Source organism: Oncorhynchus keta, chromosome 37 (assembly GCF_023373465.1).
Source record: "Oncorhynchus keta strain PuntledgeMale-10-30-2019 chromosome 37, Oket_V2, whole genome shotgun sequence".
NCBI lineage: Eukaryota > Metazoa > Chordata > Actinopteri > Salmoniformes > Salmonidae > Oncorhynchus > Oncorhynchus keta.
This window is the reverse complement of record NC_068457.1, coordinates 9,140,096-9,162,514: the sequence shown is the minus strand read 5'-3', so window position 1 is coordinate 9,162,514 and position 22,419 is coordinate 9,140,096. Positions and strand designations below refer to the sequence as shown.

At 46.3% G+C, this 22,419-nt stretch overlaps 1 protein-coding gene across 1 annotated transcript; it reads left to right on the top strand.

Annotated features, from left to right (window-relative positions):
• The first annotated feature begins 1,754 nt into the window (after nt 1-1,754).
• LOC118370159 (trafficking protein particle complex subunit 10) lies at nt 1,755-21,053 on the top strand. Its single transcript, XM_035755010.2, has 23 exons — nt 1,755-1,947; nt 2,715-2,796; nt 2,960-3,095; nt 4,575-4,771; nt 5,030-5,225; nt 5,331-5,442; nt 5,814-6,061; nt 6,496-6,642; nt 9,435-9,549; nt 9,892-9,968; nt 10,274-10,365; nt 10,551-10,691; nt 13,080-13,192; nt 13,617-14,173; nt 14,396-14,537; nt 14,690-14,848; nt 15,126-15,355; nt 15,603-15,703; nt 16,020-16,146; nt 16,268-16,438; nt 16,617-16,797; nt 16,887-17,081; nt 17,293-21,053. Exons 1-23 carry the CDS (start codon nt 1,887-1,889, stop codon nt 17,535-17,537), a joined length of 3,825 nt encoding a protein of 1,274 aa, XP_035610903.1. The 5' UTR covers nt 1,755-1,886; the 3' UTR covers nt 17,538-21,053.
• The last annotated feature ends 1,366 nt before the right edge of the window (nt 21,054-22,419 follow it).

The window sequence follows — 22,419 nt, the reverse complement described above, 5'->3', positions numbered from 1 at the left end:
CTCTGAATCTTATCGGATGTGGCAGGGCTTGAAAACTATTACAGACTACAAAGGGAAACCCAAACGCGAGCTGCCCTGTGACGGGAGCCTACCAGATGAGCTAAATGCCTTTTATGCTCGCTTCGAGGTAAGCAACACTGAAGCATGCACAAGAGCAACAGCTGTTCTGGATGACTGTGTGATAACGCTCTCGGTAGCCGATGTGAGCAAGACCTTAAAACAGGTCAACATTCACAAAGCAGCAGGGCCAGACGGATTACCAGGACGTGTACTGAAAGCATTCGGGGACCAACTGGCAAGTGTCTTCACTGACATTTTCAACCTCTCCCTGACCGACTCTGTATTACCTACATGTTTCAAGCAGACCACTATAGTCCCTGTTCCCAAGGAAGCGAAGGTAACCTGCCTAAATTATTACCGCCCCGTAGCACTCACGTCGGTAGCCAAGAAGTGCTTGAAAGGCTGATCATGGCTAACATCAACAGCATCCTCCCGGATACCCTAGACCCACTCCAATTCGCATACCGTCCCTACAGATCCACAGATGACGCAATCTCAATCGCACTCCACATGGCCCTTTCCCACCTGGACAAAAGGAACACCTATGTGAGAATGCTGTTCATTGACTACAGCTCAGTGTTCAACACCATAGTTCCCACAAGGCTCATCACTAAGCTAAGGACCATGGGACTAAATATCTCCCTCTGCAACTGGATCCTGGACTTCCTGAAGGGCCGCCCTCAGGTGGTAAGGGTAGGCAACAAGGGTAGTAAGGGTAGTCTGCCACACTGATCCTCAACACTGGGGCCCTTCAGGGGTGTGTACTTAGTACCCTCCTGTACTCCCTGTTCGCCTACGACTGCGTGGCCAAACACAACTCCGACACTGTCATTAAGTTTGCTGACGACACACCAGTGGTAGGCCTGATCACCGACAACGATGTGGTGCCTGATCATTTATCATTTGCATGGTTTATCATTTGCATGTTTACTCCCTTAACATCGGGAAGACGTACCGGAACATGAAGTCTGATGCCAAAAGGCTTAGAGACCGTTTCTATCTTCAAGCCATCAAACTGCTTAACACTTGAACTGGACTGACTCTCCATACCTTAGCGCGCGCGCACACACACACACACACACACACACACACACACACACACACACACACACACACACACACACACACACACACACACACACACACACACACACACACACACACACACACAGTCAAGTGAAATCCATAGATTAAGGCCTAATGAATTTGTTTCAATTGACTGATTTCCTTATATGAACTGTTACTCAGTAAAATCTTAGAAATTGTTGCATGTTGCGTTTATATTTTTGTTCAGTATAGTTAACCAATAGCTACCCGGAATATCTGCATTGACCCCTTCTGCACTAACTCGTTCTGACTATGCATACATACTGGACTCACATACTCACAAATACTTACATTGACACTCCAACAGATGCATATCTGTATTCCCAGTCATGTGAAATCCATAGATTAAGGTCTAATGAATTTGTTTCAATTGACAGATTTCCTTATATGAACTGTAACTCAGTAAAATCTTAGAAACACACACACACACACAGGCAAACATAACACATGCACACCATTTGCCACACGTGCACACGTACACACACACAATAGTTATGGTGCTTTTAAGACAGCTGGGAACTCGGGGAAAAAAACGAGGTCAAATCATGAACGCGGCATAACTCTCGTTGACGTTGTGCCGGATGTCGTCATCTTCTAAGGGACATACAGGAAATGAAAAAGGCCCCAATTCGATACAAGCAGAAATGTACAGCTCTGATAACAACACTAGTGATATTGTTCACTTTCAAATGGAGGACTAATGTTGACTCTCGGAATCCATGGAGGCCCATGAAGAAAAGCCAATCATCTACACTATGGAAAACAAGCCGATTGTGACATGTTAGTTAACATTTGAGTTGTCTCGTTAACGTTAGCCATGTTAGCTTGCTTGGCTAGCTAGCTACAGTTTTCCTCAGTGGCTGCTGTGCTGTGTGAATCTGATTGACACCTCAACCAATGCAGTAGCCGCTGCAGATAATCTATTTTGTCTAACTGGCGTGGTAGCCAGCTACTGTATATCGTTTTTAAAGATGGTTTCAGAAGTCCCTACATTGGCCATTTTTAAAAGGACATCGCTTTCTATGCTAGTTAGTAGCTAACAAAACAGTATATTCCTCATGCAATCCATTCTTTTGCATAGTCGACTCGGGCTGTTTTAGCTAGCTAGTTAACAAGCTACTAATCAAACGAGGTCTGGATGAGAATACCTACACGTAGTACACTGCGCAGACTGTTCAAGTTTGAGGACTGTCAATGTATCAACGACAAGCGCTAGACAAGACCCTGACAGGGCGTTATTTCAAGAACATGTTCTCCAGCTAGCTAGTGTAGTTCGCTATGATCTCAAAACACAAATAGTGCTGTTACATTGCCTCTGTTGCAAACTCAGACTGTTGCTCTGGGTGACGTAGCCTAAGGTGTGCAGTGAGACATAGCTAGATGCCTAGCTAATAAAAAGGAACGAAACAAATGAGTCACTGATCTCATTGAGCCCTAAAAATTGGAATAAGATGCTGGTTGGAAGCACAGCGGTTGAACTATTTTGCCTGTCTGCTCTCTCTCCCTTTCTCTCTTCTTCACTACTCTGTCTCAACCCCGACACACAGGTGCTGGCGACCAGAGCCTGTTCACTTCTCTCTACACCTCTCTGGCACAGCAGTTACCCAGAGAGTCCATGGAGTGGAGGAGGTGAGCTATTGGGATGTTTGCACTTCGCTATCAGATGTGTGTGTGTGCACGCTTGCGCAACTGTGTGGTTTGTGCAACGTTGTGGATGTGTACGTGTTTGAGCGTGTGTGTGTGCCCGACTGTGTTTTAAGTTCCTTTGTTTTCAATGTCTCCTCGTCTGAAGGTCCTACGGACGCGCACCAAAGATGATTCACCTCGAGGCCAACTTTGTTCAGTTCAAAGAGGAGCTACTTCCTAAGGATGGAAACAGAGCCCTGCTCACCTTTCCCTTCCTGCACATATACTGGACAGACTGTTGTGTGAGTAGTCGCTATTTGATGTTGTGGGACCATATTGGACAGACCGGCATTGTTGTTGGTATCATAACATTCAACACTGTATTATGATTCACATGAAAAAACTCCAATGGCCGTGTGTGTGTTTGTCTCATATGGGTGTGTTAACGCTGTTTTTATATTCCTACATCTCAACATGTAAAGCACGCCTCTTATTCCCCATTCTGCTGCATAGGCTATAGTCTATGGTAGGTAGTCTATCGGCGCATCACCCATCGGTATGCAATGGGAGCTTCAGGCAGTGTAATTGTTTTAAATCTGCACTTTTTACTTCAAATAATGAGGAATGTCTTACCTTGCTTCGAAGTAGCGTTGCGATCATCCTTCCATTAGAAACGTGGAGGCAATTCTTTTATATAGCCTTCCTCGTGCTCCTTAACCAGCATTTCTCTCCCGTGCTATTGGTTTTCATATCAACTTTCTTTCGTTGTCCATAAGCCAAAGGCACAATCCTTAGTCGTGTTAGCAAGCCATCATAGTAGTTGCTATTAGATTCCCCCTCTTTCTAAGTTTCCTCTCACATATGGAATATTAGGTGCGCTGTTTTGAACTGTGTTCCTCTATTTGCATTTTGGCAAATGTTTGAAAATGACGTTTTATTAGAGTTCAATAACAGGCTACAGCCTTTTGAGTGTAAGATGAAGGGCTTGCTATTGCTGCACGTTTCCATTAAGCTCGTAATGAAAAATGGCCAGTCCTTGTATTCATCCATCGTATCAGAGAGGAAGAGGCGTAGCGAGAGGTTTCATTCTATCCAAAAATCTGTCCAATTTGTTTCTATGGGCTTATTTTGGGCCTAAGCTTGTCGCCTGCCTTGCCGCTTTGGGATAACTCCCTTTGTTAGGGAGGAAACATAAGGATCTTGTCATTATATATAGGTCTCTGATAGTATTTTCTGTTGGGCACGTCGTTTTAGTGTTTGGAAAATGTTTTACCGTTTGTTGACCGGTTAATGAGGTTTGCATCCCTAGCATGGAATCTATAAGGTGTCGAAAGCGTTCCACAGGGATGCTGGCCCATGTTGACTCATGCTTCCCACATTTAAGTTGGCTGGATATCCTTTGGGTGATGGACCATTCTTGATACACACAGGATATTGTTGAGCGTGAAAAACCCAGCAGTGTTGCAGTTCTTGACACGAACCGGTGCACCTGGCACCTACTACCATACCCCGTTCAAAGGAACTTAAATCTTTTGTCTTACCCATTCACCCTCTGAATGGCACACAATCCAGGTCTCAGTTGTCTCGAAGCTTAAAAATCCTTCTTCAACTTGTCTCCTCCCCTTCATCTACACTGATTTGAAGTGACATCCAATAAGGGATCATAGCTTTCACCTGGTCAGTCTGTCATGGAAAGAGCAGGTGTTCTTAATGTTTTGTATACTGTGTGTGTGTGTGTGTGTGTGTGTGTGTGTGTGTGTGTGTGTGTGTGTGTGTCTCAGGACACTGAGATGTACAAGGCGTCGGTGAAGGATGACATGCTGCGGTGGCAGAGCACCCTGCGGCTGCACGGCTCGGTGGACTGGCTCATCGTGGTGGTGGAGAGCGAAGCCAAGAAGAAGAACAAGACCAACATCCTGCCGCGCACCTCCATCGTGGACAAGATCCGCAACGACTTCTGCAACAAGCAGAGCGACAGGTCGGCAACATCACCACTCTCATCTCTTGTTATAACAGAATCTGAGCGTCTTTTGTCTACCAGTCTTTTGATCCAATCCTGTTGTGTAACACACCAGATTCATCTTAACAAGGACCTGAGCAACTAATTTAGTAGAATCAGATTTGCTAGTTGAGGGATGGCCCAAAAGCCTGCAGGTGTGTGGCTCTCCAGGAGGAGAGTTGGGGACTTTTCCCTCTAACACCCCCACACTCTCTTTCTCCCCTCCCCGTGGTTCAGGTGTGTGGTTCTGTCGGACCCTCTGAAGGAGTCGTCTCGGTCCCAGGATTCGTGGAGCTCCTTCCTGACCAAGCTGCGCACCTTGCTACTCATGTCCTTCACCAAGAACCTGGGCCGTTTCGAGGATGACATGCGCACTCTCCGCGAGAAACGCACTGAGCCCGGCTGGAGCTTCTGCGACTACTTCATGGTGCAGGTGGGTCACTCCCACCGCCTGTCAATCATCCATGCTCTACTACAGGGGAAGCAGTTGTAACCTATTTAACCAACGGTTGGGGGTGTGTGTGTGTGTGTTGTGCAGGAGGAGTTGGCCTTTGTGTTTGAGATGCTGCAGCAGTTTGAGGATGCCCTGGTCCAGTACGATGAGCTGGACGCTCTCTTCACTCAGTATGTCCTCAACTTTGGGGCTGGAGGTACAGTGGCATTGTTTACTACCCCTACCGTGGCTCTACAGTGCACCATTTTAATTGCATATGCGCCTAAATATTTAGCTGTGTGACCTGGAATTTTTATTTAGCAGCACCAGTGTGCTTAGAAAAATGAAGGATTCCACCTTTTATTACCCTACAAATGTTTCATTGCGCTTCAAAATGTATTTGTGTACGCCTACATTTTTCAACTTAGGTGCACACGTGCTCCTTGTAAAAAAACAAAGGTCAGCGTAGAGCCCTGCCTACTTTTTACTATAGGCCGATTTGTGTTTGTTTACTGTACTACTCAGGCAAAATATTGTTCTTGTGTCCATGTCTGCTGTCTTTTTCTATGTCGTGTCTACGTCTTTCAGACGGGGCCAACTGGCTGGGCTCGTTCTGTGCCCCGGTGAAGCGCTGGAGCGGGCTGCTCCTGCGGCGGCCCATCGACATGGAGAAGCGCGAGTTGATCCAGCGTGGCGAAGCCAGCCTGCTGGACCTGCGCAGCTACTTGTTCTCCCGCCAGTGTACCCTGCTCATCTTCCTCCAGAGGCCCTGGGAGGTCACCCAACGAGCCCTGGAGCTGCTGCACAATTGCGTCCAGGAGCTGCGCCTGCTCGAGGTACCGTGTGTTTTTGAGTACTGTATTGCAGTCAGACTGGGCCCGAACTTCTGACATACAAATAACCTTCGATCGCAAATTACTACTCGTTATGTGATGAAGATGAACTATTCTGCAGTGCACCTCGTTTTGATCAAACTGATCCCCTCAAACACTCTGATTCTGGCCAGGGACTCTCCTGTGTTTCCCCTACCATTGTATAACTCTGTTGCCTCCTGCCAAAAAGAGTTTGGTTTCCTCTATTGGTGTAATATATTGGCTTTGGTTTGTGCATGAGCTGTGTGTGTGGGGCACGGGTGGAGAAGGTGCTTCTGGTGTCCCATGGTGTGACATTTTTGAATGTTTTGAAGAATTTTTCCAATTTTGATTTGTGGGTAATAATAAAAAAGTATATAAAATGCAAGTCTAGAGATCCTCATTTTGTGTGTGTGTAGGTGTATGTGGTCCAGGGGGCGTTGGACTGCTGGGTGTTCCTCAGCTGTCTGGAAGTGCTCCACAGGATCGAGGGCTGCTGCGACCGCGCCCAGCTAGAGGCCAACTGCTCCCACACTGTCGGCTTGTGGACCTACGCCACGGAGAAGGTGGCCTACCTACCTACCTGCATATACAGTGCATTTGGAAAGTATTCAGACCCTTTGACTTGTTCCACATTTTTTTTACAGTACAGCCTTATTCAAAAATGTATTAAATAGTTTTTTTCATCATTCTACACAATACCCCATAATGACAAAACAAAAAAAGTTTTTTATACATTTTTGGAAATGTATATATAAAAAAAAATAATGTAAATATCATATTTACATACACTACCAGTCAAAAGTTTGGACACATCTACTCATTCAAGAGTTTCTTTATTTTTACTTTTTTGTAGAATGTTAGTGAAGATGTCAAAACTCTGAAATAACACACACCGAATCATGTAGTAACCAAAAGTGTTAAATAAATCAAAATATATTTGAGATTCTTCAAAGCAGCCACTCTTTAACTTGATGACAACTTTGCACACTCTTGGCATTCTCTCAACCAGCTTCACCTGGAACCACACATGTGGAGATCATCAGTTCACCTACTCTGCATCTCACAAAGACACTGCGATTACAACCCAAAATTTCACATTTGGATTCATCAGACCAAAGGATGGATTTCCACCAGTCTAAGGTCCATTGCACGTGTTTCTTGGCCCAAGCAAGTTTTCATATCTTCAAGTAATGGACTTTCATTTCTCTTTGCTGATTTGAGCAGAACGATAGATTTTTACCTTGTCAGCTTGGGGATTCTATCCAGCAACCTTTCGGTTACTGGCCCAACCCTCTAACCACTAGGCTACCTGCCGCCTCATGAAGCTGGTTGAGAGAATGCCAAGAGTGCAAAGCTGTCATCACGGCAAAGGTTGGCTGCTTTGAAGAATCTCAAATATAAAATGTGTTTTTGATTTGTTTAACAATTTCTTTCGTTTACTACATGATTCCATATGTGTCATGTTGTCTTCACTATTATTCTACAATGTAAGTAAATAAATAAAGACCCTTGAATGAGTATGTGTGTCCAAACTTTTGACTGGTATTGTAAGTATTCAGAGTTCAGACCCTTTACTCAGTACTTTGTTGAACACCTTTGGCAGCGATTACAGCATCGAGTCTTCTTGGGTAGGACACTACAAGCTTGGCACACCTGTATTTGGGAAGATTCTCACATTGTTCTCTGCAGATCCTCTCAAGCTCTGTCAGGCGGGATGGGGAGTGTCTCTGCACAGCTATTTTCAGGTCTCCAGAGATGTTAGATATTGTTTATGTCCGGATTCTGGCTGGGCCACTCATGGACATTCAGAGATTTGTCCCGAAGCCACTCATGCGTTGTCTTGGCTGTGTGCTTAGGGCCATTGTCCTTTTGGAATGTAAACCTTTGCCCAAGTCTGAGTTCCTGAGTGCTCTGGAGCAGGTTTTCATCAATGATCTTGCTGTACTTTGCTCCGTTCAGCTTTCCTTCCATCCTGACTAGTCTCCCAGCCTGCTGCTGAAAAACATCCCACAGCATTCAGGCGAAATAGTCCAATCTTGGTTTCATCAGACCAGAGAATCTAGTTTCTCATGGTCTGAGAGTCTTTAGGTGCCTTTTGCCAAACTCCAAGCAGGCTTTCATGTGCCTTTTACTGACAAGTGGCTTCCGTTTGGCCATTCTACCATAAAGGCCTGATTGGTGAAGTGCTGCAGAGATTGTTGTCCTTCTGGAAGGTTCTCCCATCTCCAGAGAAGAACTCTGGAGCTTTGTCAGAGTGACCATTGGGTTCTTGGTCACCTCCCTGACCACTTCCCCCGATTGCTCAATTTGGCCAGGCGGCCAGCTCTAGGAAGAGTTTTGGTAGTTCCAAACTTCCTCCATTTTAAGAATGATGGAGGCCACTGTGTGCTTGGGGACCTTCAATGCTGCAGAAATGTTTTGGTACCCTTCCCCAGATATGTGCCTTGACAAAATCCTGTCTCGGAGCTCTACGGACAATTCCTTCGTCCTCATGGCTTGGTTTTTGCTCTGACATGCACTGTCAACTGTGGGACCTTATATAGACAGGTGTGTGCCTTTCCAACTCGTGTCCAGTCAATTAAATGTGCCATAGATGGACTCCAAGTTCTAGAAAAATCTTCAGGGATGAGCAATGGAAAGTGAATGCACCTGGGCTCCCGAGTGGCGCTGCGGTTTAAGGCACTGCATCTCAGTGCTAGAGGCGTCACTACAGACCCTGGTTCGATTCCAGGCTGTATCACAACCAGCCGTGATAGGGCAGAGCACAATTGGCCAAGCGTCGTCCGGGGTAGGCCGTCATTGTAAATAAGAAATGTTCTTAACTGACTTGCCTAGTTTAAATAACAATAAATACATTTCAAGTCTCATAGCAAAGGGTCTGAATACTTATGTAAATGAGGTATTTCTGTTTTTTTGCAAATTCTAGAGACCTGTTTTTCATTATCGGGTATATTGTGTGTAGATTGATGGAAAAAATAAATACATTTTAAAGTAAAGCTGTAACGTAACAATGTGGAAAAAGTCAACAGGTCTGAATACTTTCTGAATGCACTGTACCTACGGCACCTCTGACCCTAACACACATCACTGCTGGTACACTGTGTTAGCCCTTGCCCTGGGGGCCTACACCATTCTGAAGTCACAAGGGGCCTGCTTTCCAAAAGTATGCTCGATGGAGAATCATTGTTAAGTGCTTCTTAGTCCAAGACTAGGCCTAATCTGTGTCTGCGAAACCAAGGAGTTTTACCGGGTCAAGAAACTCTGACACTTTCTGGTGATCGTCATAAGACTCCATTTCCAGCTTGTCACTGTGGCCCTATGTATGTTGTGATGCGTGTGTTGTTGTTGTTCCCAGCTAAAGTCTCTGGGCTACCTGTGTGGCCTCGTGGCCGAGAAGGTCCCCACCTCCGAGGACCTAAACCGCACCGTGGACCTTTTGGCTGGCCTGGGGGAAGAGAGACCAGAGACTGGTATTACACACACACACACACTAATGCCCTAGGCTTTTAGCTCAGCTGACCCAGTTCGCTCACAATAGGCCCTTGGTTATAAGGTAGTAAGACCTGAGCGTTGCATTACAATGAATAATGTTGGCGTTATTTGATAAAGGCTGTGCTGTGTTGTATGCCGTGTCAAACTCGCTTCGCCCTCTGCCGTGCAGATGACTCTCTGTTTGAGGTTGAAGTGGGGTACTTTTACCGGCAACCCAAACACATCATTGTGAGGTCATGGAAGTTCATTGCACTAAGGAAAAAGCTGAAATGGTCTTTAGAGAAAAGTCTTAAGTGTGTCTCCTGTGTTCTCTCTTACAGTCAACAGCCTGCAGAGCCCTTACAAAAAACTCAATGAGGCCTTATCGTCTGTGGAGGCATTTGAAAAACACTATCTGGTAAGTGCCATGTTGATTAGGTGGATAATGGTGTAGCCAGTAGCAGTAGTCCTTGATAAGGGCCTTGATTCTGCTTCATAATGTTCCTAGACAGAGTTTCTCTGTTTATAGTCTTGGTATCTAGTTCATTGGGCCCCATTGCCCTCCAGGCCCACTCTCTTTAGGCACTGGGGCAGAAAGCCATCACAGAGCTAAACATTCTTATTTTGTGAATGCTGTCTTTGTCCTCTGATCTCTCTCTCCTATTTAAAAAAAAAAAAAAAAAAAAAAAAAAAAATATGACAATTTTTTTTAAACAATTTTAGGAGCTGTCTCATGCTGCTATGGAGATGTACAGAGCCATAGGCAGGATGCGCTCAGCCCGGCTCATTGGGAAGAGTCTAGCTGAGTTTTACATGTAAGCCTTTCTTTCTCCTATCCTTTTTGTGTTCCCTCTGCCTCTCACTCTCCATCTCTGAATGGTGTTTCCAAAGATGAAGGTTGCTGGAAAAATGATTAGCCTCAGTCAGCTAAACGTGCTAATGAATGAAAGGGTGTAGGGTTTCTCTAATTTAATAAAAACGGTGCTAACTGTGTGCGTAGGAAGAAAGGTGACCCGGAGCGAGCAGAGGGCTTCCTTGATGACTCTCTGAGGTCATACGTGGCAGAGGGGTGGAGCCTGCAGGTGACTCATACCAGGAAGCAGATGGCCGAGTGTCAGAAGCTCCTGCAGCAGACTGAAGAGTATCCTCTCAAAATGCAGTGTTCAAAACAACTGGGAACTCTGAAACCTCCGAGTTCAGTGCGTTCAAGACAACTGGGAACTCTGGGGGGGGACAAGCTCCGACTGGGGAAACATGATTTTTGAATGGTCATCCAACTCGGGAACTCAAGCCTCTTTCTAGAGCTCTGACTTGAAGATCACTGACCTCATGATTTGACCTCGTATTTTTCAGAGTTCCCAGCTGTCTTGAACACACCTGACAGGAGGAGAGGAAGCACTTCTGCCAGGAGATCCTTCTCTTTGCAGCGGGAAACAAAAACAAGTGTTTGCCATTGGACAAGTTCAGGTAGTCCCTCTCTGTTTCATTCCATTTTCCTCCGTTTGGTGCCTTATGTATAAGGCCCAATGTCAATCAGTCTCAATTGTCGCATTCGACATTGCAACGGATTTTAAAGGCGAGTTGAGACTGACTACAACTACTCAATGTTAGTTGTAGGTCAGTCAGCCACAATTTACCCATAATAAATCACGGTTTAGATGCTCTCGACATGGACAATGTCTTCATTGGTGTACAGTCGTGGCCAAAAGTTTTGAGTGACACAAATATTAATTTCCACAAAGTTTGCTGCTTCAGTGTCTTTAGATATTTTTGTCAGATGTTACTATGGAATACTGAAGTATAATTACAAGCATTTCATAATTGTCAAAGGCTTTTATTGACAATTACATGAAGTTGATGCAAAGAGTCAATATTTTCAGTGTTGACCCTTCTTTTTCAAGACCTCTGCAATCCGCCCTGGCATGCTGTCAATTAACTTCTGGGCCACATCCTGACGGATGTTAGCACATTCTTGCATAATCAAAGCTTTGAGTTTGTCAGAATTTGTGGGTTTTTGCTTGTCTACCCGCCTCTTGAGGATTGACCACAAGTTCTCAATGGGATTAAGGTCTGGGGAGTTTCCTGGTCATGGACCCAAAATATCAATGTTTTGTTCCCCGAGCCACTTAGTTATCACTTTTACCTTATGGCAAGATGCTCCATCATGCTGGAAAAGGCATTGTTCGTCACCAAACTGTTGCTGGATGGTTGGGAGAAGTTGCTCTTGGAGGATGTGTTGGTACCATTCTTTATTTATGGCTGTGCTCTTAGGCAAAATTGTGAGTGAGCCCACTCCCTTAGCTGAGAAGCAACCCCACACATGAATGGTCTCAGGATGTTTTACTGTTGGCATGACACAGGACTGATGGTAGCGTTCACCTTGTCTTCTCCGGACAAGCTTTTTTCCGGATGCCCCAAACAATCGGAAAGGGGATTCATCAGAGAAAATGACTTTACCCCATTCCTCAGCAGTCCAATCGCACTACCTTTTGTAGAATATCAGTCTGTCCCTGATGTTTTTCCTGGAGAGAAGTGGCTTCTTTGCTGCCTTTCTTGACACCAGACCATCCTCCCAAAGGTCTTCCCCTCACAGTGTGTGCAGATGCACTCACACCTGCCTGCTGCCATTCCTGAGCAAGCTCTGTACTGGTGGTGCCCCGATCCCGCAGCTGAACCCGCAGCTCAACTTTAGCGCTTGCTGGTCTTTCTTGGGCGCCCTGAAGCGTTCACAACAATTGAACCGCTATCCTTGAAGTTCTTTATGATCCGATAAGTGTGCAAAAGCAATGATGACGGCACGTGTTTCCTTGCAGGTAACCATGGTTGACAGAGGAAGAACAATGATTCCAAGCACCACCCTCCTTTTGAAGCTTCCAGTCTGTTATTCAAACTCAATCAGCATGACAGAGTGATCTCCAGCCTTGTCCTCATCAACACTCACACCTGTGTTAACGAGAGAATCACTGACATGTCGGCTGGTCCCTTTGTGGCAGGGCTAAAATGCAGTGGAAATGTGTTTTGGGGAGTCAGTTCATTTGCATGGCAAAGAGGGACTTTGCAATTTATCTGATCAGTCTTCGTAACATTCTGGAGTATATGCAAATTGCCGTCATACAAACTGAGGCAAGCAGACTTTGTGAAAATTAATATTTGTGTCATTCTCAACTTTTGGCCACGACTGTACATTCTATATGAGCCAGGATCATGTTCAATAGGGCCAACCGTAACAACTGTTTTTCAATGGAAAATGAAAACATGGGACTCCTATTGGACAGATAGTACCTCCCTGGTTCATACCGTTTCGAAGCATTATATGAGTGGGTGGACTAAAGATTTCCATCATGGGTAGCTAGGTGTATAATGACCTCAAAGGAAGGTTGGCTACTATTTCACCCCCATCCAATCCGCATGCTAGGTAGGGAATCCTTTCTGAAGCCTCTCTTCTTTCACTCTCCCATTGCATTGAAATAGCCAGGTTTCAGTCAAGATACGATCTTCTAGTTCAGGTTTCCTTGACTCACTGTGCCAGCTACCTGCAGACCAGTGCCTTGCTGGCGGGTGACGCCAACCTGACAGAAGAGGAGAGGAAGCACTTCTGCCAGGAGATCCTTACCTTCGCCAGCCAGCCCCCGGCACCCTCAGGTGAGCACACACACACACTGCGTACACTCGAGACATGGCAGGAACAGTCAAAGCTGTTTGTTCTTGTCTACTGCATCAATGAGTTGAAAGCTTCTAATTGCACAATGAAAAATCCAAGGATCCTTGTCCGGTTGTCTTAACTTCTGAGAGACTTGCCAACTAAACTGGTCAAGCATGTAAATAGTGGCTATTGTTTTGTCCCAAGACTGATAAACATTCGCCTGGTCCCCGGATCTGTTTGTGCTTTTGTCTGCTCCATTGTCATTGTCAAGCCTGACAATTTCATAAGGAGTTGGCAAGAGAGCAGAAAGACTGGCACCCAGGCTAGACCAACACAACTCTGACGTCACAATGTTGCCATGTAATGCATTGCCCTCTGTAACCTCCCTCTTTCATCCCCCTCTTCCTCCTCTCGTCTCTCCAGACCAGACTGTGGCTCTGAGCATGGCGGCGTTCGCCCAGCTGCGCCAGATGCAGTTCAGCCCGCCTGGCGCCGTGGTGCACGTGGGTGCCGCCCTGCAGCTGGAGCTGCGCGTGCGCTGCCTGATGCCTGTGGCCATGCAGGTGGAGCAGCTGGCTGCCACTCTCCACTTCAGCCTGGAGCAGGGCGGGGCGAGGGGCCGTGCGGGTAGCGCCCAGAGGAGGGCGGGCCATGGACCACAAGGCCAGGGGGACGGGGTGGTCCTGTTCCCCCAGGGAAGCCCCCTAGCTGGGGCCGGGATGGGCGCTTCGCTACCCCCCGCCCTGGAGCTTTACGAAATGCAGGACCGCAGCCCGTCGGACAGCTCGCTCACCTCCACGGGGGTGGTGTGTAAGAACATGCACCTGCTGCTGCGGCGCCACGACAGCTCCGCCTCCCTAGACACGCCCACCGCCGGGGCCCTCCCGGCAGCAGTCGCCGTGGACGACGGGGCCCAGATGTTGAGGGCACGCGACATAACGCTGCAGCCCGGCGACAACAGCATCTTGTTCACGGCCCCGGTACGTTTTCTTTCAGCCTCCTGTAACGTCAACAGTCATGTCTCGAGTCCAAGTCCACCCCGTGGCTCATTTTCAATTTGTCTAAAGAAATCTGTTCTCTCCTTGCTGCCTCTCCATTAAAACAGAATCGGGAACGCTGTCAATTAGAGGTCAAGTGTCACTTTATCACACCTTGTCGGTCTCTCTCTTTCTCTTCCTCCACTCTCGCTCTTTTCTCTCTAGACTGGAGAGCCGGGCTCGTACACGTTACGTCAGCTGTGCGGGAGCGTGGGGAGAGTCCAGTTTGTCCAGTCTCACATCTACCCTGTGGTACAGTACGAGGTCTACTCCCAGGAGCCTCAGCTCACCATCGAGCCCCTCTCAGGTCCGTCTGTCTGGCCCTCTGTCCCCTTCTTTAGCCACAAACAGTGAATGCTAATCGCTGCCGGTTGATATGTGGTTGGACCGGGTCATCCTTGTATTTTTACGTGTGGGTAACAGTGTGTATAAGAGTGTGTATCTGTGTTTTCCCTCCAGACAACCTGTTGGCAGGCATTCCCCAGAAGGTGACGTTCACCATAGCAACAGGCCACTACAGTGTGAAGAAGGGTGACGCGTTGCAGCTTAGCAATACAGACTCCATGCCCATCCTCCACTCTAGCTGCTGCTCTGCTACCGTCCTGTCCAGCACGGGAGGTCAGCCTTCCATCCATCCACTCTGGGTCAGAGGTTAAAGGGATAGTTCATCCAAATCTTTGCATTGCAAGTAGTCTATAGACGAGGAGAGACTGCAGCCCAGCCGCTGCCTCCAATCACTAATATTAGCCCAGGCAGGTCTGGGGGTTACCATGGAGATCAATGACCCTCTGTCCATAGGGGGAGACACCTTTGGCGGTCCATGCTGACTGCCTTTCCCTGATTCTGCTGTTGCTAACTCTTTTCTGTTCTCTCTCTCGCGCCCATCTCTTTGCAGAGTGCATGGGGGAGAGTGCTCTTTCCATCCAGTCATCGGAGAAGGTGACCAGCATCTCCCTGCCCCCCACCCCTCCCTACCACACCCTGGAGTTCCAGCTGGAGGTGCTGTGCCACATCCCCCCCACGCCCTTCAAGCCCGACATTGAGCGTCTCACCAACGGCGAGGTCCGCCACCGGCCCAAGAGCCACAGCCACGCAGACAGTGGCATGATCAACATCGACCAAAAGGTTTGAAGACCGTTTGTCCTCCTAGCCTATAGTTAACCCCAGGACCACCTTTATATCATTTACCAGGGTCATGTTCATTAGGCACCCAACGGAAGACAACAGACTGAAACGGAGGGACTACCTGGATTTGTCCAATGAGTATTCTGCCTCAATGTTTGGAAAGGGTTTTGTTACACTGTGGCCTAATGAACATGACCATGCCTATCCTATGTTTACAGCCCTGTGTGTTCTCTTTCTGTGTCCATAGGTCTCCATCGACTGTCCTTGGTCCATCTACTCCACTCTCATAGCCCTCACCTTCTATGTCCCTTTCAAAGCCAAGCACTCAATACTCTCTGCTGGGAAAAGGTAGGACACACACACACACACACACACTCCCATCTGCTTTTCCTGTACGGGGGACATTTTTGTCACGCACAGTCACAGATGTGTGCAAAAAATACAGCATGATGTAATTTGAACCATTTTTATTTATTTACTGAGTGACGCGCCCAATGCAAATTCCAATTGCAGTATTTGGAACCCGCATTGGGTAACCTTCTCGTCTACTATTTTAAATGCAAAAAAATAGTGTCTATTCAATGACATGTCTGCTCATTCAGTAAGGAATCTATGGTGACGTTGAGAGTCTAAATATTGATCTGACTCCTGACTGGTCACACAGGAAGTACATACAGGTGTGTCTCCAGAACGTGTCCGACACAAACTTCCACCTGGCGGACCCAGTCCTCACAGAGCGCCAGCCCACAGTCTCGATGGAGCTGCTCTCACTCAATGTTAAAACGCAACAGGTTAGTAACTGACTGTACACACACACTTCATCTCTCTCTCTCTACACACACACACACACACACACACACACACACACACACACACACACACACACATCTGTTCTGATCCTCTTTGCCTCAGCCGGTGTGCAGTCAGCAGTCAGTGTTCTGCCTGTGGGAGATGTGTTGGGCCAAACCCCTCCCGCTGTGCCTGCAGTGTGCATTCTCCGCCAGCTTCGCGCCCGTCTCCGCCTCGGACACACACACAGCCTTCAAACCCTACCGCTACGAGTTCCAGCTGGACCGGGTCTCTGTGAGTATACACAAGACCCAGCTCTGGGTCGCGTCATAAGACACCACATGGAGGAAAACACTTTTTTTTTTTTTTTTCCGTTGCAAAAAAAAACAAATGAACACAACCCTGTTCTCATCGCAAACAAACGTTGTTCTGGGCTTGAACATCGCTCGATGTTGCTAACCCTCCTCCCCAGACCCTTTACAGCTTGAAGGCCGAGATCTTGCCGCCATCCGGGGACCAGCACTGTCGTACCGGCGCCCTCTGTGGCCTCGAGGTGTCCATCACACGGCAGGCGGAGCCCAGCGAGACTGAAGGGGAGGAGGAGGAGTCTACGGAAATAGAGGGCCTGAGGACCACCAAGCTCATGTATGAAGGTAGGACACGGGAAGGTGTGTGTGTGTGTGTGTGTGTGTGTGTGTGTGTCCGATACTTACCTGTCTACCCTGGTGTGTGTTGTCTGCAGTGGTGGACAACAGCAGTAACTGGGCGGTGTGTGGCAAGAGCTCGGGGGTGGTGTCCATGCCCGTGGCTGCCAGCGCCACACACAGGGTTCAGATGGAGGTCATGCCCCTGTTCGCCGGTCACCTGCCCTTCCCCAACATCAAAGTGTTCAAGTACCTGCCCCACAATGCCGTTCCAGCCATTCAGCCCGACACGGGTATGTAACCCACAGCTGCAGAACGGTCCTTAAGCTCAGTCCGTAGGCATGTCTCCCATTACTTGACAAAATCGTAGTCTATATTTTGTGCCATCTTTGTCAACCTCTTACATGCTGTTTAGATAATTTGCTTGTAGGCATTATTACAGCACGTGTTGTACTCGCTCACACACACTCAGTCACACTCATCTCTCTCTCTCTGGCCACTCAGACAGCTGCTTAGAGAACGACACCATATCCCTGCTGGACAAAGGGCTGGACGACCAGGGCGACACGGCCAGCATCCGCAGCCGGGGCAGCGTCCACTCGGTGGGCAGCGGGGAGCAGCAGAGGGGTCTGCCCATGCCCCGCCTGGAGCCCTTCAGTCCGGGACAGGTGTTCTATTGGAGCCAGGGGCGGCAGGTGCTGGTGCTGCCCGTTACTGATGACCATGTGATGGAGGTTAACGTCACATGACCCCTGTGGGCCGCTGCTGCACCTCCCCCTATGCCCCCACCACGCCTGGACCTCTGTGGTTTGGTTCCTGGCTGTGGTTCTGGAAGAGGGCCTGGCGGCAGGGAACTGACACTGGCACTCCTCTCAGGACTCATTGCTGGCCGGCCACTGGCCCTGCTCCTGTTTTGGCCTGAGTTCCATCTGCTGTATTTTTATCTGGTCAATCTTTTTCATACTGTAAAACTATCTCTCTCATTGATTCTTGCTCCGTGGACACAGCAAACCGCTTAATTGTTCTGCGTAGACCCCCTCCCCCCACACACACACACACACACACCTGTGATCGGCTTGCTGGTTCCACTGATCGTCAACACAACCTTCTGTATGAGGCACACATGGACACACTAATGGGCGTTTGGACAGGGGTGCTTCGTTTTTGTGGTTTGTATTGGTTGGTGTGTCTCTGTCTATGCATGACATGGCAAGTTGTGATGGATGAAGGGAAAGAGCGGGGCCGGTTAATTGTGTGTGTGCAATATCTACTCCACTTTTCCTCTTCACTCACTTTCCAGCCCCTTGCCCCCAAACCCTGCTGAATCCTCTTTCCTTTGCTGTAGTCATAGCGCCACCCTCTGGCCACAGTACAAACTGTTCAATAAGTACACATTCTTCCAGAGGAATCACTGTACTGACTGTGCAAAGGCTGCACCAAAAACCCATTGTCTCGAAGGAATATGTTGGAGAAAAATATAAGTTTTGTTTTTGTGCCGGTGTGAGACATACTAATGAACACTTGCTTTTGGCTTTGTTCAGGTTTTAGGGTTCACTTATTCACGTATCGGTGGAATCTGAGAACAATGGGATGAAATAGCACTTGGTTGTTTTCAGTGACTTCTTTTTGGCTGAAAGTGACCCGTCTGTTTGAAGTGTTACCATCAAGTGTTCTGTCTGACTTTGTGGTTTACTTGAATGCTTGAGGTGGTAAATTCCTATGTTTAGTAAATGTGGTGTCTGACAATTGTTCTTTTTTTTTTCTCCTCTTCTCTCAGACATTCGCTGTTGCCACGGTAACTGTCAGGAAGAGCACTTTCGTATCGTAGCACAATTCTTTCACAAAAACAATTTAGAAGGAAGGGAAATTCGCTTGTGTAAATGCGATGTTCATTCGTTTTATTGACCTCTATTTTTGTACTGTGTCGCCGGACAAGTTTTGGTTGTTGCTCAGTGTCTGTCAGTGTGGTTGGTTGGTATCTACTGGAGGCCTATGGTGGCTTTGGGCCTGAGGCCTAAGCACACCCTGTAGCACACCCCTTCAGCTATACTGTCCTGTATTCCTCCACCTCTGGGCTGTATCTAGCATAATCCCACAAACAAAGTAGTGCTCACCGCCAGGACGAAAGGCAGAAGACTGGTTCCCTCTATCTGGCCATCTTGATGAAAGAGAACCTCTCCCACTCAGACTCCACCTACAAAACTTAGTGGCAAAAAAAAAAAAAAAAAAGTGTGAACCCTTTGGAATTACCTGGATTTCTGTTTAAATTAGTAAAAAAAATTGATCTGATCTTCATCTAAGTCAGGACAATAGACAAACCCAGTCTGCTTAAACTAATAACGCACACACACAATTATACATTGTCATGTCTTTATTGAACACGGTGTGAACATTCTCAGTGTAGGGTGGAAAAAGTATGTGAACCCTTGACTTTTTAATAACTGGTTGACCCTCCTTTGGCAGCAATAACCTCAACCAAACGTTTTCTGTAGTTGCGGAACAGACCTGCACAACGGTCAGGAGCAATTTTGCCCCATTCCTCTTTACAATACTGTTTCAGTTCAGCAATATTATTGGGATGCCTGGTGTGAATCGCTCTCTTTGAGGTCATGCCACAGCATCTCAATCGGGTTGAGGTCAGGACTCTGACTGGGCCACTCCAGAAGGTGTATTTTCTTCTGTTGAAGCCATTCTGTTGTTGATTTACTTCTGTGTTTTGGGTTGTTGTCCTGTTGCATCACCCAACTTCTGTTGAGCTTCAATCGGACAGATAGCCTTACATTCTCCTGGAAAATGTCTTGGGAATTCATTTTTCCGTCGACGATAACAAGCTATCCAGGCCCTGAGGCAGCAAAGCAGCCCAAACCATGACGCTCCCTCCACCATACTTTACAGTTGGGATGAGGTTTTGATGTTGGGGTGCTGTCTTTTTTTATTCTCCACACATAGTGTTGTGTGTTCCTTCCAAACAACTCAACTTTAATCTATCGACAGAATATTTTGCCAGTTGCGCTGTGGAACATCCAGATGCTCTTTTGCGAACTTCAGACGTGTAGCAATGTTTTTTTTGGACAGCAGTGGCTTCTTCCGTGGTGTCCTCCCATAAACACCTTTCTTGTTTAATGTTTTACGTATCGTAGACTCGTCAACAGAGATGTTAGAATCTTCCAGAGATTTCTGTAAGTCTTTAGCTGACACTAGGATTCTTCTTAACCTCACTGAGCATTCTGCGCTGTGCTCTTGCAGTCATCTTTGCAGGACGGCCACTCCTAGGGAGAGTAGCAACAGTGCTGAACTTTCTCCATTTATAGACAATTTGTCTTACCGTGGACTGCTGAACATCCAAGGCTTTTAGAGATACTTGTGGAACCCTTTACAGCATTATGCAAGTCAACAATTCTTCATCTTAGGTCTTCTGAGATCTATTTTGTTCGAGGCATGGTTCACACAGCAAACTCAAATTTTGTGAGTTTATAGGGCAGGCAGCTCAAACCAACATCTCCAATCTCGACTCATTGATTGGACTCCAGGTTAGCTGACTCCTGACAGCATTTAGCTTTTGGAGGAGTCATTAGCCTTGGGGGGGTTCACATACTTTTTTCAAACCTACACTGTGAATGTTTCAATGATGTATTCAATATAGACAAGAAATACAATAATTTGTGTGTTATTAGTTTACCCACTCTGTCTATTGTGACTTGGATGAAGATCAGAACATTTTATGACCCAATTCATGCAGAAGTCCAGGTAATTCCAAAGACTATACATACATACATACATACATACATACATACATACATACATACATACATACTTTTTCTTGCCACTGTACATGCCCGAACCTACGGCAACACGGGTCTGTCTTTGAAACGTCCATGTGTCCTCTGTGTGAGGTTGTCTAACTGGTCAGAAAAACTATAAGATACGAAGACTAGTGACATCAGTGCTCGTCTATGTACACATCTTATCTTATGTCCAGCTGTATTTATTGTCTTATTTTTTTTTAAATATATTATTTAACGGCAAATAGCTGGAAGGGACAGAATCATCAATCACTCTCACAGAAATAAAGACATTGGGAATTGTCAGACTGATTTTTGTTTTTTTTGTCTTTCAACAGTCATTGGTCACTGACATCAAAAAAAAAAAAATGTTTGTAAATGATTCCATGGGAGTTCAGCACCATTGATTGTATTCAGATTAGTTTAAATAATTAATCATATGTATGCATTATACAGTTGAAATTAAATATACCTATGTTTTAATGTGTCTGTGTTCTCTGTTCTGGTGCTCAGTGAAGTATTTGTGTTTAGAGAAACTGGGTGGTTTTTGGGCTGGCTCAAATGAAACACCTACCAGGCCTGTATGGTATCAACTAACTTGTTTCCTCACTTCCCGACAAAGTCACGTGCAATTTTGTCAAATTCATTGCTTTTGTATATGAAGGGTGAGAAGTTCAAGTCTGAGGAACAGAGACGGGTGCATAGAGCAGGTCAGAGGGGGGCAAGTCCTGGAGGAACTTGTAGGTGAGCATGAGGCTCTTAGGTGGTAGGGATCCAATGTGAGGTTGGTACACAAGTATGTCTTACATTTTCAGTAGCATTATATAGAATAAATCATCAGATACAGGGCTATTATGGCAAGTTATGTAAAGCAGTTCCATAAAGAAAAGTATTGTAGGCCGAACTTACACTTCAATACAATACTTTTTTTTTTTTGCTGAACTGCTTTACAATACTTGCCACAGTAGCCCTGTAAAACAGTGTGCTGTATTGGCCATTGTGTGCTGTGCCTTGGGCTGTCGTGGCGACTTTATTACGCCACACCTGAAGTCAGTCAAATTCCATGTAACGGGTAAGTCACGGTAATTAGGCTTCTCCCATCAGCTTTCTATAGGCTAGGCCTAATACATTTATTTCTCAGCTTTTCCACCATTAAGCACGTTGCTTATCTTTACAACAGGAGTATAGCCTACTTGGCTGGCATGAAAATGAACCACAGGAAAAAAGCGTCCTCCATTCGCTATTTAAGTGCACAGAAAGTTATTTTCCTGCTGCCCCTGTTTCGAAACAAGTATATGATAATGGTCCATTCTAAATCAAAAACAATTTCACACCTATATTATTTAGTATATGTAAAGACAAGGTTAAATCAAGAATAGCAACAATCTACCCCATATTAAAGCTGATCCACCCAATAACAAAATATATATCTACAACGAATGCAAAAAAATAAAGAATATTCTGATGGTTGACAATATTAGCCTGTCACTTGTGAATGATGCCCAGCATAAGGCAAGAAACAATATAACTATTGTGTTTTTCCGCTAATGGAACATTCGCGTTTATAGCCTACCGCAGTGTGTGCATTGATGCGTTATAACGTGAATGCGTAGCCTAATAGTTTATCAACATTTGAAGCTAAACATTCTGATCTGTTGCGTCAACCACATTGCGTAAAACATTTTTTTTTAATCCTAGTGGTAGTCCCAGGCTATGTTTGGAATATTCATTTCTTGCACAAAATAGAATAGGTCAACTATTGTACTATGGGAGATAGTAGATTGACATAGGCTAAGTGTTTTTGCTGTTCGTTAGGCCTACTCATATTGTTGGCTGGCGAAAAGTAAAT

What these genes read in the sequence shown, in the direction of transcription:
- LOC118370159 (XM_035755010.2), top strand. Translation starts at nt 1,887, where the DNA reads ATGGAGGCCCATGAAGAAAAGCCAATCATCTACACTATGGAAAACAAG. An exon ending in GCGACTACTTCATGGTGCAG is followed by an intron (nt 5,226 to 5,330) that starts GTGGGTCACTCC and finishes TGTGTTGTGCAG; the next exon opens with GAGGAGTTGGCCTTTGTGTT. An exon ending in CGTCCTGTCCAGCACGGGAG is followed by an intron (nt 14,849 to 15,125) that starts GTCAGCCTTCCA and finishes ATCTCTTTGCAG; the next exon opens with AGTGCATGGGGGAGAGTGCT.